At 41.6% G+C, this 14,849-nt stretch overlaps 2 protein-coding genes across 4 annotated transcripts; one reads left to right on the forward strand and one right to left on the reverse strand.

Annotated features, from left to right (window-relative positions):
* The first annotated feature begins 494 nt into the window (after nt 1-494).
* On the forward strand, nt 495-4,203 carry LOC121880491. The gene is made up of 4 exons (XM_042387716.1): nt 495-620; nt 828-949; nt 3,001-3,155; nt 3,518-4,203. The coding sequence occupies exons 2-4, from the start codon at nt 832-834 to the stop codon at nt 3,647-3,649; spliced, it is 405 nt and encodes a 134-aa protein (XP_042243650.1). The 5' UTR covers nt 495-620; nt 828-831; the 3' UTR covers nt 3,650-4,203.
* Nucleotides 4,204-6,665: 2,462 nt separating this feature from the next.
* LOC121880492 (low-density lipoprotein receptor-like) lies at nt 6,666-12,430 on the reverse strand. Of its 3 annotated transcripts, none has more exons than XM_042387717.1 (5): nt 12,278-12,430; nt 11,828-11,968; nt 10,752-10,886; nt 8,631-8,753; nt 6,666-6,835 (listed from the first exon to the last, which is right to left on the reverse strand). In XM_042387717.1, coding segments are annotated over exons 1-5 (456 nt in total). In that variant the 5' UTR covers nt 12,333-12,430; the 3' UTR covers nt 6,666-6,833. The 3 variants fall into 3 exon arrangements, 2 of the variants coding, with proteins under 2 accessions (XP_042243651.1, XP_042243652.1); XM_042387718.1 differs by having other exon boundaries at nt 10,752-10,868; nt 12,278-12,429; XR_006091550.1 differs by lacking the exon at nt 8,631-8,753 and having other exon boundaries at nt 10,752-10,868; nt 12,278-12,428.
* Nucleotides 12,431-14,849: the final 2,419 nt, after the last annotated feature.

Raw genomic sequence — 14,849 nt, forward strand, 5'->3', positions numbered from 1 at the left:
ATTTTACACTTATGTTCATATAAGTTCGGCGTGAGAATTTTAGGACCCCACATTACCTATCTTGGGTTAAAACAAAAAGATGAATAATTAATCGAACGATGTGCATGTGTCGCAGTTTATATTTTGATGTTTAAAAATTCTAAAATCGCGTTTAGATTATAAAATCAAATTAATAATGTGAGACAAAGGAGTTAATAATGCACTGTTAAGCTCTTCGTCTCATAGAACAATGTTTTTCATTTTTTACATTTTTAAACGAATAAAAACGATGCAATGCACCTCTGCCAAATCGATGCTCTTGACACACGTGTTAGCGATCTCTGTCAAGTCTCCTTTGTTATGGCACAACTTTCTGAGGAGTTTCCCGGAAGGATGAAAGGAGACTAAGATTCCCAAGTGCAGTGAAGTCTCTGTGAGAGTATGTCAAGATGGTGAAGTATCGACATTAAACCACAGTCTGAAGTCAGCCAATCAGAGAGCGGTAAAGGTGACAATATCAGTCTGATTTGTCAAGTGTGTCGTGACGTAGGCAGACGTCATCATCGGGAGGTACAAATAGCGCTGGAAAACTTGGACATCTCAGTCGTGATCAAGATTTCGTCACAGGTATTAATATTCTGGTGAGTCATTTTACTTTTCGTTTTTGCTTACAGTGTGTTACTCAGGTGGTGGTGATTCGTAATGTTACTTTCCCTTATAGTTATTGGCAGGAAATATTGTATTACTAATTCTTGAACTGATTATTTATATTGTGATAATGTTGGTTGTACTGGATGGCGTATTTTGGTAACTCATTAACACATAATATAAACTTTATCATTCAACAGATCAATGGCGACACTACAGCAGCAACGGGTGATGGTGGTGATGATGGCCATGATGGTGGGCGCCAGTATGGCCATTCCCTCCCATGTGGCCAACAGAATGATACCCAGCTGGTGGATCAACGGTAAGTGGCCACACACACACACACACACACACTACTATTACTTTGCTGTCACTCGGAATCGAGTATGACGATCATCCAGCTATGATACAATGATAGGAGTTATTAAGGATGTCACCTTCATGGGTGAGCTCTGAGGTGACTAAAGAGGCCGATACGGAACCAGCATGGTCATTCACAGATGTTGCACGTGTGGAGGGCTACATCTAGTGCGGGAGGGGCGGCGGTAGCGTCTTTCCGGCGTTGGTGCTTGTCTGCCTCGTTATGCAGTCGGGCTAACTCGAATGTATTGACACCTTCTCGTGTGGTGCTCCTCCAAGCGTTACGGTATGGAGTAATCGTCTCCCAGGTGAGGGGGTCGATTTGGCACTTTTTCAGGTTTGTCTTAAGACTATCCTTAGACCTTTTCAGTTGCCCGCCGGCGTTACGTTTACTATTCGTTAGGTGACAGTAAAGCAGCTGCTTTGGCAGTCTACTGTCGTTCATGCGGGTAACATGGTCAGTCCAGCATAGCTGCTTCATGGATAATGGTAGCCTCGATGCTCCTACAGTTGGTGTCAGCGAGCATACTGGCATTTGTTCTCTTGTCTTCCCAGCGAAATCGGAGGATGGAATGTAGATTACGTTGGTGAAAGTTTTCAAGTGCCTTGAGGTGCCTCCTGTATGTGACCCATGTCTCACTACCATATAGCAGGGTGGGGAGGACCACTGTTCGATATGCGTGCAACTTTGTAGATAATTTCGGCTCCCTACAGCTGAAGACATGGGTATGGAGTCTGCCAAAGGCTTGAGATGCACATCTGAACCGATGTTGAATCCCTTCAACGATGTCCTGGTGGTGGACAGGTGGGAGCCGAGATACCGAAAGTGGGTAACACTATAGAGGGTAGTACCGTTAAGCTGGGTAGACGGTGGAGGTGTGGTTGAACCAGGGGCAGGCTGAAAGAGAATCTGAGTCTTACGTACATTCACCTCAAGGCCTAGGTGTGCATACGCATCTGCGTAGGTGGTCAGGATCTTCTGTAGGTCGCGTTTAGTGTGAACGACTAGGGTGAGGTCGTCTGCATACTGAAGTTCAGTAATGGAAGCTGCCGACACCTTTGTTCCTCCCTGGAGTCGTCTTATGTTGAAAAGACCCTTCATCCGGTACTCGATGTCCACCCCACCGGCTAAATTGGCACTGGCACGAGTAAGGAAGGGAGCCAAGAAAGTGGAAAAGAGAGTTGGTGCCAATACACATCCTTGTTTTACCCCTGTTTGGATGTGGAAGAACTCAGACTGGGTGCCAACGTGTAGGACACTGCCGTTCATGCCATCATGGAGTTGCCTCACAATGGCAATGAATTTTGGTGGGCAGCCAAAACGGCTGAGGGTCCTCCAGAGGGCTTCCCTACTGACCGAGTCGAAGGCCTTGGTTAGGTCAATGAAGGCCATGTACAGGTCACGACGCTTTTCTCTGCACTTTTCCTGTATCTGGCGGGCAGCAAAGATCATGTCAGTGGTGCCACGTGAGGGTCTAAAGCCACATTGAGATTCTGGAAGGAAGTTTTCCGCCTCAGGAAGAAGTCTGTTGAGGAGGACTCGGGTGATAATCTTGCCAGTTATGGAGAGCAGAGAGATCCCGCGGAAGTTCTCACAGTCTTACCGGTCTCCCTTGTTCTTTATAAATATTAACGATGGAGGCGTCTTTAAGAGCTTGGGGAAGTTCCTCCTTTTTTCAGATATTCTCCAGGAGAGAGTGGAGACGGCTGGTAAGCAGAGGTCCTCCTGCTTTATACACCTCGGCTGGGATTCTATCAGGCCCTGAGGCTTTGCTATTTTTCATCTGTTTGATGGCAGTAGCTACTTCATCCAGGGATGGAGGATAGTTGAGGTGGGTCAGCTCTAGATGCTGAGGGACCTGCTAGGTAGTCAGGATATCCACATCGGTGTTTCGGTTGAGCAGCAAATTGTAGTGTTCTTTCCAGTTACCGTCGGGTGGGCGGAGGGAGGGGGGGGGGAGTGATTGTCCTGTTTTATGTCACCTGTATAACACGTGCGCGTCGCCCTTTCAGCTAGGACCAAGGGGACATGCTCATCGTGGTCAGACTGTGGCCCGCAGGAGTGTTGTGTGCGGCCCATGTTGGCCACCAACAACTACTGCCTCCCCTACAACACCCTCGGCCAGACCTGTGTGGCCTCTGCCCTCATGGTGGACGTCGAGAGAGAGGTAGGTCAGCCTGAATTGAATCATGATGAGTCACTGTGTACCTGTGTTGAGTTATGATGAGTCACTGTGTACCTGTGTTGAGTTATGATGAGTCACTGTGTACCTGTGTTGAGTCAAGATGAGTCACTTGTACTAGGAGTGGTTAGGGTGATTAAGTTAGGTTAGGTTAACGTTCGGGTGTCTAATCTTCAAATGAAACTTGCTGGGGTGTTTAATCTTTGGGTGAAATAAGCTAAGGTGCTTAATTGTTGTTTGAAATCATCTGGGGTGTCTAATTATTCAAGTTAATCCTATAATTGTTTGTTATTATTAATGTTACCTTATATACAACTGACCAAAACACCCTCCTCCTTATGTTACAGATTTACCTCGACAACTGCCCCTGTGTCAGCCACCTCACCTGCGCCAACCTTCACTCTCACAGTGTGTGTATCGATCCAGACTCCTTCGACCGCCTCTTGCTTAGACCTTCTCCTCAACCTATTCAGCTGTAAGTCGACCTATTCCTTCTGTTAAAATTGAAAGTCGACTTTTTATAAGATTTAAGTTGTAAGTCGACCGTCTCTATCTGGTTAGGTTGTAAGTCGACCTTCTCTATCTGGTTAGGTTGTAAGTCGACCTTCTCAGTCTGTTAAGTTGTGAGTCGACCGTCTCTATCTGGTTAAGTTGTAAGTCGACCGTCTCTATCTGGTTAGGTTGTAAGTCGACCTTCTCAATCTGTTGTATCTTCTCAAACTGTAAAGTTGCAAGTCACCCTCAACCTGCTACTGACACAGGCCACGTCGATACCTGCCTCAGTGACCCAGCTGGACCTTCTCACATCACCACCATTTAGAGGCAAATTAAACTATGAACCTTTGAGAGAACTGAAGGTAAACATCCTTAAACAGGTGTAATGTGTCATAGAGGAGTTCCCCCTACCACTGTTCGCTCAGAGAGGTTCTTACAAAATTTATATCCTGTCTTGTCCTGTCCCACCCAGATGGACAGGTTCATGCAATAATCAATTATTTCCTGTCTACTGTAACAAAATAAAAGCAGTTAAGAAGTCACTGTTTCGTTATACACAATGACATAACAAGAAATAATTTACCCACGTTTTCTCTTATAACCAAAATGTAAATTTTCTTTAAGACAGAGTATAATGATATGTTTGCCACATTAATAATTCTGAGATAAAGACTAAACTCAGTTTAATCTTATTGATATTTCAACCATATCACCATCACTTCTTATAGAAAATACTGTTAAGATATGGCAACATTTACTACTCGGAGGACACAGCCTTCACTACAACAGGTTTATTAACAACATGTTGTGGTGCGGCAACATTAACTCCTTCGTGTGATATAACAACTGTCGTATACTGTATTACATAATAGATTTATGTTATATGTCTACTAAACTGGTTCCCAACACAAATGGTATTGGTTAATGAATCCTGGCTATCATTGGCTGATACACTACACTTCAGTTAACGTAAGATATACAGTAATGAGATTTATGTAGAAGCTTAAAAAATATTGTTTTGTTTATTAGGTATATTATTTAACTGAAGGGGTTCATTATCATATATCCTGTAGAATGATAAGGTATTTGTACTTCAGTCAACGAGGTAGACACATGGCAGTACAGTATATGTTTGTTTCCCACAATAGGTGTCTTCAGGCTGATAAGAGAATCTGTATTATCTACTTAGCCACACTGGAGCTTTGTTTATAGCGGCCAAAACACCTGTTGTGTCTATCACGTGGTCTTTTTTTTTCTTTATGGGGATTAGCCCACCCAGGCACAGGTCACTGACCCACATAGGGGCCTGGGGGGCGAGAATGTAATAATAACAATAATAATAATACTAATAATAATAATAATAATAATAATAATAATAAAGAAATACAAAATGAAAAAAAATCAAAAGTGAGGAACAATATATGTACTGTATGTTGTGTTGTCAATAGTAAGAGAAACAATTGAGACCCTGCAATTGTGTGTAAATGAGGCAGAAAGTCAGATCAGCAACCTGGGACTTGGTCACAATTTTCGTGATGCCATGTCTGACATATAAGCCAATCAGAACCGTTAGCGAATCGTCCATACCTGTTGTCTCTGTATCAATATATGACAGCGGGGGACCAGTTATTTTTCCCTGTTGTATTACTATTTATGAATGATGAAAATTTTATGTTAAAGAAGCTGAAGAATACACTTAACCCTCATACGTTGTCATTATTACACCTCTGTCACCTCTTCTCAAAGGCACAGTATCTCAAAAAGTATATGCCAGGGTTGGTATGCTTGGCTCTGTGTCCCGGGAGGGTTGGCATGAGTGAGTGTGGCTCTGTGTCCCGGGAGGGTTGGTATGCATGGCTTTGTGTCCCGGGAGGGTTGGTATGCATGGCTTTGTGTCCCGGGAGGGTTGGTATGCGTGGCTTTGTGTCCCGGGAGGGTTGGTATGCATAGCTCTGTGTCCAGGGAGGGTTGGTATGCGTGGCTTTGTGTCCCTGGAGGGTAGGTATGCATAGCTCTGTGTCCAGGGAGGGTTGGTATGCGTGGTTCTGTGGCATACTGATCCTACTACATTTGGTAACCGAACATCATATTAATTACGAAGAAATAAATACACATTGCATTACTTATCTACTATACTATAGTAATAGCCATGTATCTGTTCTGGGCAGCCGAAACAGCACAGTCGTTTTTCATCAAACTTGGTGGAAAAATCGCAAAAAATTCGTTGAGTGGAAAAAACCTGGTCCCATGTCGATGGTTTCTTTAGGAAGGCATTCATTAGCCATTGTATTTATGCTGGAAAACGATGTCGCTGTACGCTGTCAGCCGGACGGCGAACCTGGCACGAAGGGCCCACGATCACTTGTATTAAACTATACAGGGCAGGAACAAGCATGTCCCAATATCTATCATCCATAGTGTCTCGTTATTTCACACCGTGTGGACAGATACTTTATTGAGGTGCTATGCAGTACGTGCGTTTTTTTCTTCACATTTGTTGCATTTAAAACTAGTTATTAAAATAGCGTCAACTTGGCACTAAGACTGTGTCATAGTTCTCATAGACTCTGTACGTTACTTTTGTCTCTCTAAGTGATTATATCAACAGGTAAAGTCTCAGCATAATATGTATTGACGCCATTTTATAATTTTGTTGGTGTTGTTTCACCCAAGTACAGTACAGTAAGCGTAACAAACATTAGTGCGGGTACAACACACACTACACTAAACAATCGGGTATAAATAAATCAAATTTGTTTTCCATGTCTGTTCTTTTATTTTTCCTTGGTCTATTTCTTTATTTTTTATCATTTTTCTTCCTTTTCTACTTATTGGCTATAAATATCGGCTTATAAATAGCATCTATAAACTTAAGTGTATTCCCACAGAGTCGTCAGATACATACAAAAATAATACGATTATTAGTTTTATTATTCGTAAGAGATAAAAATTCTTATTAACATATATTACTTAGGGATTAATGTAGTAGAAGGAGAGGGGTATTTATCTTGATTTTTAATTGTTGATCAGATATTACAACACGCATTTCAAAACATTAGTTGTTGAAACGTAGTAATACATTATAACAACATTGGTGCAATAGGTTGGTTGCATCTCATAGTCGTGACGTCAGCCATGTTGTAGGTGGACGGTAATCACACGTCTGGGCTCTGGTGAATAAAATACATTAAATGTTGTTATCGACGTGTTACAACCTTATGCTCGGTAATTCGCCAAATATTAATAGCTTAATATTTACATTGACGAACAGCAGTTATTGTGTGTTTACGTATACATGGTGAAGAAGCTTTAGGATCACGTGAAGATTAGGCACCTCAGTTTGTTTCACCTTAAATACCCTGCTAACCTAACCTATAGCAGAACATAACCTAATGCTACTCTAACCTAATCTAACCCCCCACGAAGGATCGTTGATATTTTAATCATCTGGGGATAAAAGCTGGGTGGCTAATCTTAATGTGATCCATATTTAATGTTTGTTTTTTAAATGTGGTGTCATCCTGAGGGTTGGTGACCATGACCCACCACTCCCAACCTTGTCGAGTACCCTTTGTTGCTGGGTGTAGTCAAGACCCACTTACATGTACAGTCGGGGTCAAAAATCTTGAACACTTGACAGTATTTGGCATGTAAGTACCCGAAGATCTTAAGTATTAAGGAGGAGTTTTACCCCATTTTGTTGTTCAGACATAATATGTGATGACAAGTAGTGTTATTAGTATATCCCAATCATATATGTATAACTCAGAGGTAGATGCCAGATATTGCTAAGTGTTCAAGACTTTTGACCCCGACTGTACATGAAGATGACCAAGATACACAACGTACACTCACGTACAGTGTCCTGGGGAGATGAACAATATGTATAATATACAATCGGATGTACTCTCGACCTGGGTGTTGGTGATAAGGATTATGTACACTGAATGATGAACAACATTATTGTACGGTACACCGCATAACGGACAATGTGTATTATGTACACTTCTAACCACAGTTGATGGTGTACACTTTTGAGATACACATCATGTATAGTGAGGCAGATATGTACAGATATGTGAACTAATTGTGGATTTTGACGTAGAAGCCTGAAAGTTGGCATAACTTTGTCTGCTCGTGGTGTCGTGTCTCTGAGGTCATTCTCCAGTGCATTCCCTCGATGGATGCTTCGAATTTTGCAGTCATCCTCATCACTTCTGGCCCTGCCACCATCCAGCGTCTCAGAGCCTCAGGATTTTGGGTCAGACCAACTGCTTCTCCGCCACTCTACACAGTATTATTGTTCTGTTCGTGCGTCTTATCAATCGCTAGGGATGAGAATGCCCATACTGTCTTGTGAAATGTGAACCTGCCATTGTTGAATTCGTCATTGATCTCTGACTGGGCCTTGGTCAGATTAACCATGTCTCGTATGTGTACTGGCACCCATCTTGCACAGTTGCTTTGGTCCACATTGCTAGCTTAGTCATGCAGTCCATGTACAGTGAAAAGTTTGCAGCCCGCAGTGACCTGACATATGGTAAGACAAGGAGTTCCTACTGAAACGTCCGTGGGCCTCCTGGCTCCATGGACTCCGTGTATTAGGCGTCGGTCTTTTTCAACAAGAAGTGCAAGGTGCTCTCAATTACATGGTGTGCATTTATTCTGCCAGCTGGTGGAGTTATAATGCTCACCATTTGCATCTTAAATACAAGGTTTAACTATTTTGTGGTGATATTCTGATATATGAACACCTTTAAGTTCATCTAAATACAATAAACTCCTCTGCCGAAAATGGTTTTTGGAGGTTATTTGAAAAAGGCCGCCAAGGGCAACATAGGACATCTTCGGTAACTCCACTTCTGGAAACATTGTTTGGACAATTATGTCAAGTTTCATGCTCGTATACGTCAAAACTCACAATTGGTTCACATATCTGCCATACTAGTACAGTAGTACACTCACAGCCACAGTTGTCCTCGTCGTTGCCGGTGACACAGTCCATCACACCGTCACACACTAAGTTGTCAGGTATACAAGTACTGTCAGCACACTGGAAGTAGCCCAAGGGACACTTCCCCACCTGGACTGTAAAGTGGATTATTATGAAGGACAGATAAGTCCACTTATCCCTCCTGTACTCTCCCACCAAGGTATATTACTCTCCCCCGTGTACTCATCCACCAGGGTACAGTATACAGAATAACTTCCTCGTTTACTTGTACTCCTCAACAAGTACAAGTTAAGTCTTGTCACATTACGTTACTAATCCTACGATATACTGTATTAGGAAAAGTCTTCACTAAGTGACCCCTCCGTTAACGAACTCAATCCGTTCTAGAAGGTCGTTCGTTAACTGAAAAGTTCGTTAACCGAAACCATTGTTTCAATGGGTTTTTGGGTAATTGGTTCCAGCTCACCGAAAATTTCCTAAATTCAACAAAAATGGTAGAAAAGTTCACTTACTTTGAGGTGTGTATGTAGAAGGCTCCTGGATGATGATGATGATGATGATGGGATTTAGAATGGGGGTGGAGGAGAAGGAAGAAGAGAAGGCATTGGGGTGGAAGAGAAGTCACCCCATGGCGCCATTTCACCCATAAAATTTTAGCTCTCTGGTGTAATTCAAGATTATTTTCTTTAAATCAACACTGCACTGCATTATATATTGTCAATATGTAAAATATATTTCAAAATGACCAATAATTTGCTTGGAAACACAGAAAAAAGCGTTTAGTTGAAGAGAGTCTCAAGCAAGATGTTACCTCCAGTGAAAACAGAGAGAGACTAACTCCTGTTTGCTGTGTTAAGAGGCTGGATGCCGCGCATTAAACTAGTCACTTTACCTTCAATTATGTTCAATAATTGTTAAAATGACTAAAAAATTGAATATTAAACTTTTAAAATTATTGAATAGTATAAACTTCTTGATATTTACTAAAATAGTTAGGAATTTAAGCCCTAGAACCGATAACTGTATTGGCGGACTGATACTAAAGCTGGTTGCCCGGTCAGTGCAAGCGAAAACATGTTGAGGTCGGTTCGTAAGAACTTCATTAACAGAATTTTTTTTCGTTAACCGAATTGAAGATCCTTATGGAAGGCAGTTCGTTAATCGAAATTACGTTAACCGAGGTGTTCGTTTAACGAGGGGTCACTGTTTATACGAGATATCTAATACAAAGAACTAAGAACTGTACAAAGGCCGATGGGACAAGCAAAAATGTTGTGCTGCTGGACGCGTCTAACAAACGGCTCTTCCAACACACTCTCATCCTTGATTACGACTAAAAATTTTCACCCATCTGACAATTTTGGTCATGGAATATTTGAGACGTGGTAGGCTCCATCATTATCACTCATAAATGTGTGTTGTTTAAGATATCACAGAATCATCGATCACGATCACTGGTGCTAGGAAGTTTACCTGTAAACTGAACTCTGCAACCATCACAGTTTGCAGGTAAGTGATCACTGGTCAATAGGCTGAGTAACTCATCCCGGAATTTCACAAAAATCTTATCTTTCTTTGTCTCGGTTTGAAATAATGACGCTATACGGAGGAGTGTGCCCAGACTATCCAGCTGTAAAAGTGAAGGTGGGTCCCATAGGTATTACTGCCTATATAGTGGGTACAACAGTAAGCCTTCAGTGCACAAGGCAGCAGTGTGGCCGACTCTACACTCGACCACTTTCATTTCCCAAACTTGTAAAATTAGGTATTCATTTGCAGCTGGAGGGGGACTGGGAGTGCCCCTGGATCGAACCACACACCAGTACTTTAACATACAAAAATACAGTACAGGTACATCTACGCGATAAATATAACCTAAAACATTAGTACTTTTGTACAGGTCTATACAGTATGTTGTGACGATGGAGGTAGAATGTTAACTATACAGCGTCATCAAAAACGTACACTCAGATGTTTAATAGTTACTTATTAAAATCTAGACATTATACAGGTTTATCAAAAAAGAGCACTACATTTTTTACTGATTACACACTAAAATCTAAGCATTCATAATGGTTGATCGTGCATAATGAACAATATACAAATGAACAACGTACACAATAGATACTTACATGAACAGTTGGCCTCGTCGTTGCCTGTGACACAATTGAACACACCGTCACACACCACTGAGTTGGGGACACACACACCATCAGCACACTGGAAGTACCCGTCAAAACAGTCCCCCTCTGAAGGATGAGAAACGACTTGGTCTATTGCAACTATTAAGATAAAAAGTTAGTTGCTATTGTTTAGATCAGGCCTGGGCAACCTGCGGCCCCGAACCATATCTTTGTGCGGCCCGCAGTGAATAACAAATTTTATTTACTGTGGCCCGCGGTTCATGGTAGATGCAGCCAGCTTATGGTGAGTAAAGGAATATTTATTAAAATAATAAACTTGATTCACAATTCATTACTGTTTCATCACCTAAGAGTAAGTAACCATGAAAATAGTCAACAATATAAACTGCAAGAAAAATCAACGTATTCACAGACTGCTTCACTCATCTGTTAAATGCCAAGGAACATTAACATACTACTTAAAAAAAATATTATGATGGATTTGTTTCATGATTGGAAAAAAAAAGACTGAATTTAACTGAAAATATGGTAAGGTGGACGCGACGACAATCTGTTTTACTATCCGTGCTAATACAATATTAACATTACTTTTGAGTTAGGCAGGATATACATTTCGGTGGGTTGGCCCGCAGAAATATACCTAAATCGTAATGCGGCCCATGACTGAGGAAAGGTTGCCCTTGACTGAGGAAAGGTTGCCCATGTCTGGTTTAGATGAAAGAAATCGGTTTATCGCCAATATTAAAATAAACAGTTAGGTTCATGGTTATTGTTTAAATAAAAATAAGTTTCTTGTTATTGTTTATGAAAATAAAATCAGCTTCTTGTATAATTAAGTAGAAAAATTAGTGTACCTTTATTGTGTGAGTAAAAAAACAAAATCGCGTATGTTAAAGGAAAAGAAGTTTCTTGTTGGTGTGGTGTGTTGTGCTGGGATGTGATGTACAGGTTGTGGTGCGGTGTAAACTAGGTACTGTGGTGTTCAGGTTGTGGTGTGTTGTATACAGGTTGTGTTATGGTGATTGTGGTAATACTATACATCAGATGTACACAACTCTACATACTACTTAAGGTACAGTTGACCTCATCGCTGCCGGTAACACAGTTCAACACGCCGTCGCACACCACATAGTTGGGTACACACACGCCGTTAGCACACTGGAAATAGCCTTGGAAACACTCATCATTATCCTCATATACACGACCTGGAAATATAGACACCAGACATGAGGCTGATTATTAATCATAATCAAATAATCATAATTTCCTATGATGATTATGTGATCATCATATAATCATAATACTTTGTTTGGGATGATTAAAAATCATGACCATAATCAAATGATAGTGTGAAGAAAAAAAATAATAATCACAGTATAGGTTGTGGTGTGTTGTGGTGTGGTGTATAGGTCGTGGTTGTGTCGATTTTTTTATGTGTTATGGTGTGGTTGTGGTGATGTGGTTGTGGCTTATATGTTGTAGTATAGTGGAGACAGGTGTGGAGAAGGTCTGACCTGAGTATACTAAGGTAGTCGTGAGGGAGAGCAGCAACAGCAGGTGAAGGGTCATGGTGGCAGGAGGAGGTGCTTGTTGGTGGCGTCACACAGGGTAGAAACACGTCGTACTGTGGTGGTCAGGTACTAACTGTGGAACCTCTGATAAACGGCGGTGGTATTCATATACCAAACTCACCCACCCATCCACCCAATCAACTACCCGCCCACCCATTCCCTTATCCACCCACTCAGCCATTTTCCCACGCATCTATAAACACACACACACACACACACACACACACACACACACACACACACACACATGGATGTTTTCAGGGGCCTTCTCGTTATCTCAAGTCGTGTATTTACATTCTAATATTAGCATAGAGGTCACGCCCAGGACAAGAAGGTGACTACAGTCAAGAGTCGGGAGTGTGATGTGGAGTTCCTCGCTCGGGGATCTCTAGATGAGGTTGGTGGTCCTCAAGGATCCCAGAATGTGGGTGGCGGTCCTCCAGGGTCCCAGGGTGAGATTTGGAGTCTACACAGATTAGGTGATATAAGTCGGCCATAACAAGCTACCTGTACATAAGGGTTACCTAACTGAGACTTTCTCGGGGAGGAAGATAGTGAGGCAGGTGATGAGGATGATTAGAGGGATGACCCTCGTACGTGGAGCTTGGTGAGTATATTGTTTGTATACCTGCGCTATCTAGGTACATTGTATACCTGCACGTCAAGTGAATACATTGTTTGTATACCTGCACTGTCTAGGTATATTGTTTGAGCACCTATATTGTCTATATACAGTACACTACAGTATAGTACATGCTGAATCAGGATGATATTAGTGGATATATATATATATATATATATATATATATATATATATATATATATATATATATATATATATATATATATATATATATATATATATATATATATATATATATATATATATATATATATATATATATATATATATATATATATATATATATATATTTCTAATCAGTGTTCCAGCTTGCAATGCAATCATCAAAGAGCAAAAAGTGCTTAGACTGGTATTCGCACTTTGTGCTGGAGAGGCTTACAACAGAGGCCTAGTCACTCTCAGCAGTTAAAATTTCAGGCTTTGAGCAGTTGACAGGTTTCTCTCAAGTGATTAATGACATTCTTAAATACAAAACTGACACTAATTTCAATACACTCATCAGATTTTCTGATGATTGTGAATTAAAACAATGGAACTCTTGTACATCTCACAGTGAGTGAATAGGATTCTCGCTTCTATTGCAAACTCTTAACTCAAGGAGTTGACAATTTTACAAAAAGTAAATACAATTGAAGCTTTCAACATAACTCACAATGGATCTTGAATGTTTCAGCTGTAAGCAGGTATATCTATCTTATCGTAATACATACACATTCATTCATAAATTTAAATATACACAGGTAACATTAGATAGGAGAGATCTGGAACACAGCAAAGAAAACGGACGTCTAAGTAGGGGGGACTCAATAAATAAGTTATAGCTGCATGTTCTATGGGCTGTTGTGCGTAATATGAAGCATCTAATTCAGAAGCCAGTACTTGCCAACAGTGACCGATCGCCCAAGCGGATAACGAGCCGATCAGAGGTGAAGAGGATAAAAGTAAGTAAAAGTGGTGGTAGTGATAGGTAGTGACGATGTTGGTTGTGGTAGGCATTGATGGTGGTAGTGATAGTGGTGATGATGTTGGTAGTGACGGTGGAAGAGCACCTGTAGTGTCACACGCAGCTTCAGATAACACACACAGAAAGACACATGCAGTTTCTCACTCTTTAAGGACAAAGGCGATATATAATAGATAGCGTCAGCGAGCGACCTTGATACTTTCAGGTGAGTTCACCATTAGCTTACTGTGTGTGTGTGTGTGTGTTTAATGGAAAAAAACACGTTCCTTGAAACGGTAACAGAATATGTATTTGACAATTTGTCTCACATGCACAACTAGCCTCTTAGATCCAGGCACATGGCATCACAAGTAAGACAGGCAACAAAGAGTGCTAATCTGAATGGAAAAAAAGGTTCTCAGTGAAGTACTGTAGTGGATTTCTCCCCTACAAACGGTGTTTGTCGCTGGGTAGCCGACCCCACGAATTCCCCAGTGTGTGCCTCGTTGTCTAGGTCAACCAGCGCCGCCTTACATGACTTTTACTTTTTTTTTTTTTTACTTTTATCCTCTTCGCCACTGATCGGCTTGTTAGCCGCTTGGGCGATCGGTCACGTCTCTTTTCCTTTATATTCTTCACCAAAAGGTCGGCTCGCTAGCCGCCCGGGCGATCGGTCACGTCTCTGTCACGCACTGTTGGCAAATACTGGGCATGCACCGGCTCCTGAATGTACCTGAACCCGCCCAGTGTTGGTCAAGTCTTCTCTTGAAAGAGCTCACACTCGGTGCCGTCACAACACTCTCTGGTAGATTGTTCCAAGAGTTTACAACCCTCACTCCGAAAAAGTTTGCCCTCACGGTTTTCCGGACTTGCGGCTTCTTCAATCTTGAGCTGTGACCCCTTGTGGGGCGAGCGTCCGCCAGCTCCAA

The sequence above is a fragment of the Homarus americanus genome, unplaced genomic scaffold, assembly GCF_018991925.1.
Source record: "Homarus americanus isolate GMGI-L3 unplaced genomic scaffold, GMGI_Hamer_2.0 scaffold15794, whole genome shotgun sequence".
NCBI lineage: Eukaryota > Metazoa > Arthropoda > Malacostraca > Decapoda > Nephropidae > Homarus > Homarus americanus.

Bases quoted from the DNA above. Each gene is read 5' to 3' on its own strand.
- LOC121880491 (XM_042387716.1), top strand. From the start codon at position 832: ATGGCGACACTACAGCAGCAACGGGTGATGGTGGTGATGATGGCCATG. The intron at 950-3,000 runs GTAAGTGGCCAC...TCGCCCTTTCAG, and splicing joins ACCCAGCTGGTGGATCAACG to CTAGGACCAAGGGGACATGC. The intron at 3,156-3,517 runs GTAGGTCAGCCT...CTTATGTTACAG, and splicing joins TGGTGGACGTCGAGAGAGAG to ATTTACCTCGACAACTGCCC.
- LOC121880492 (XM_042387717.1), bottom strand. From the start codon at position 12,332: ATGACCCTTCACCTGCTGTTGCTGCTCTCCCTCACGACTACCTTAGTA. The intron at 10,887-11,827 runs GTATGTAGAGTT...CAATAGACCAAG, and splicing joins GGTCAACTGTACCTTAAGTA to TCGTTTCTCATCCTTCAGAG. The intron at 8,754-10,751 runs GTAAGTATCTAT...TCCACTTTACAG, and splicing joins CGACGAGGCCAACTGTTCAT to TCCAGGTGGGGAAGTGTCCC.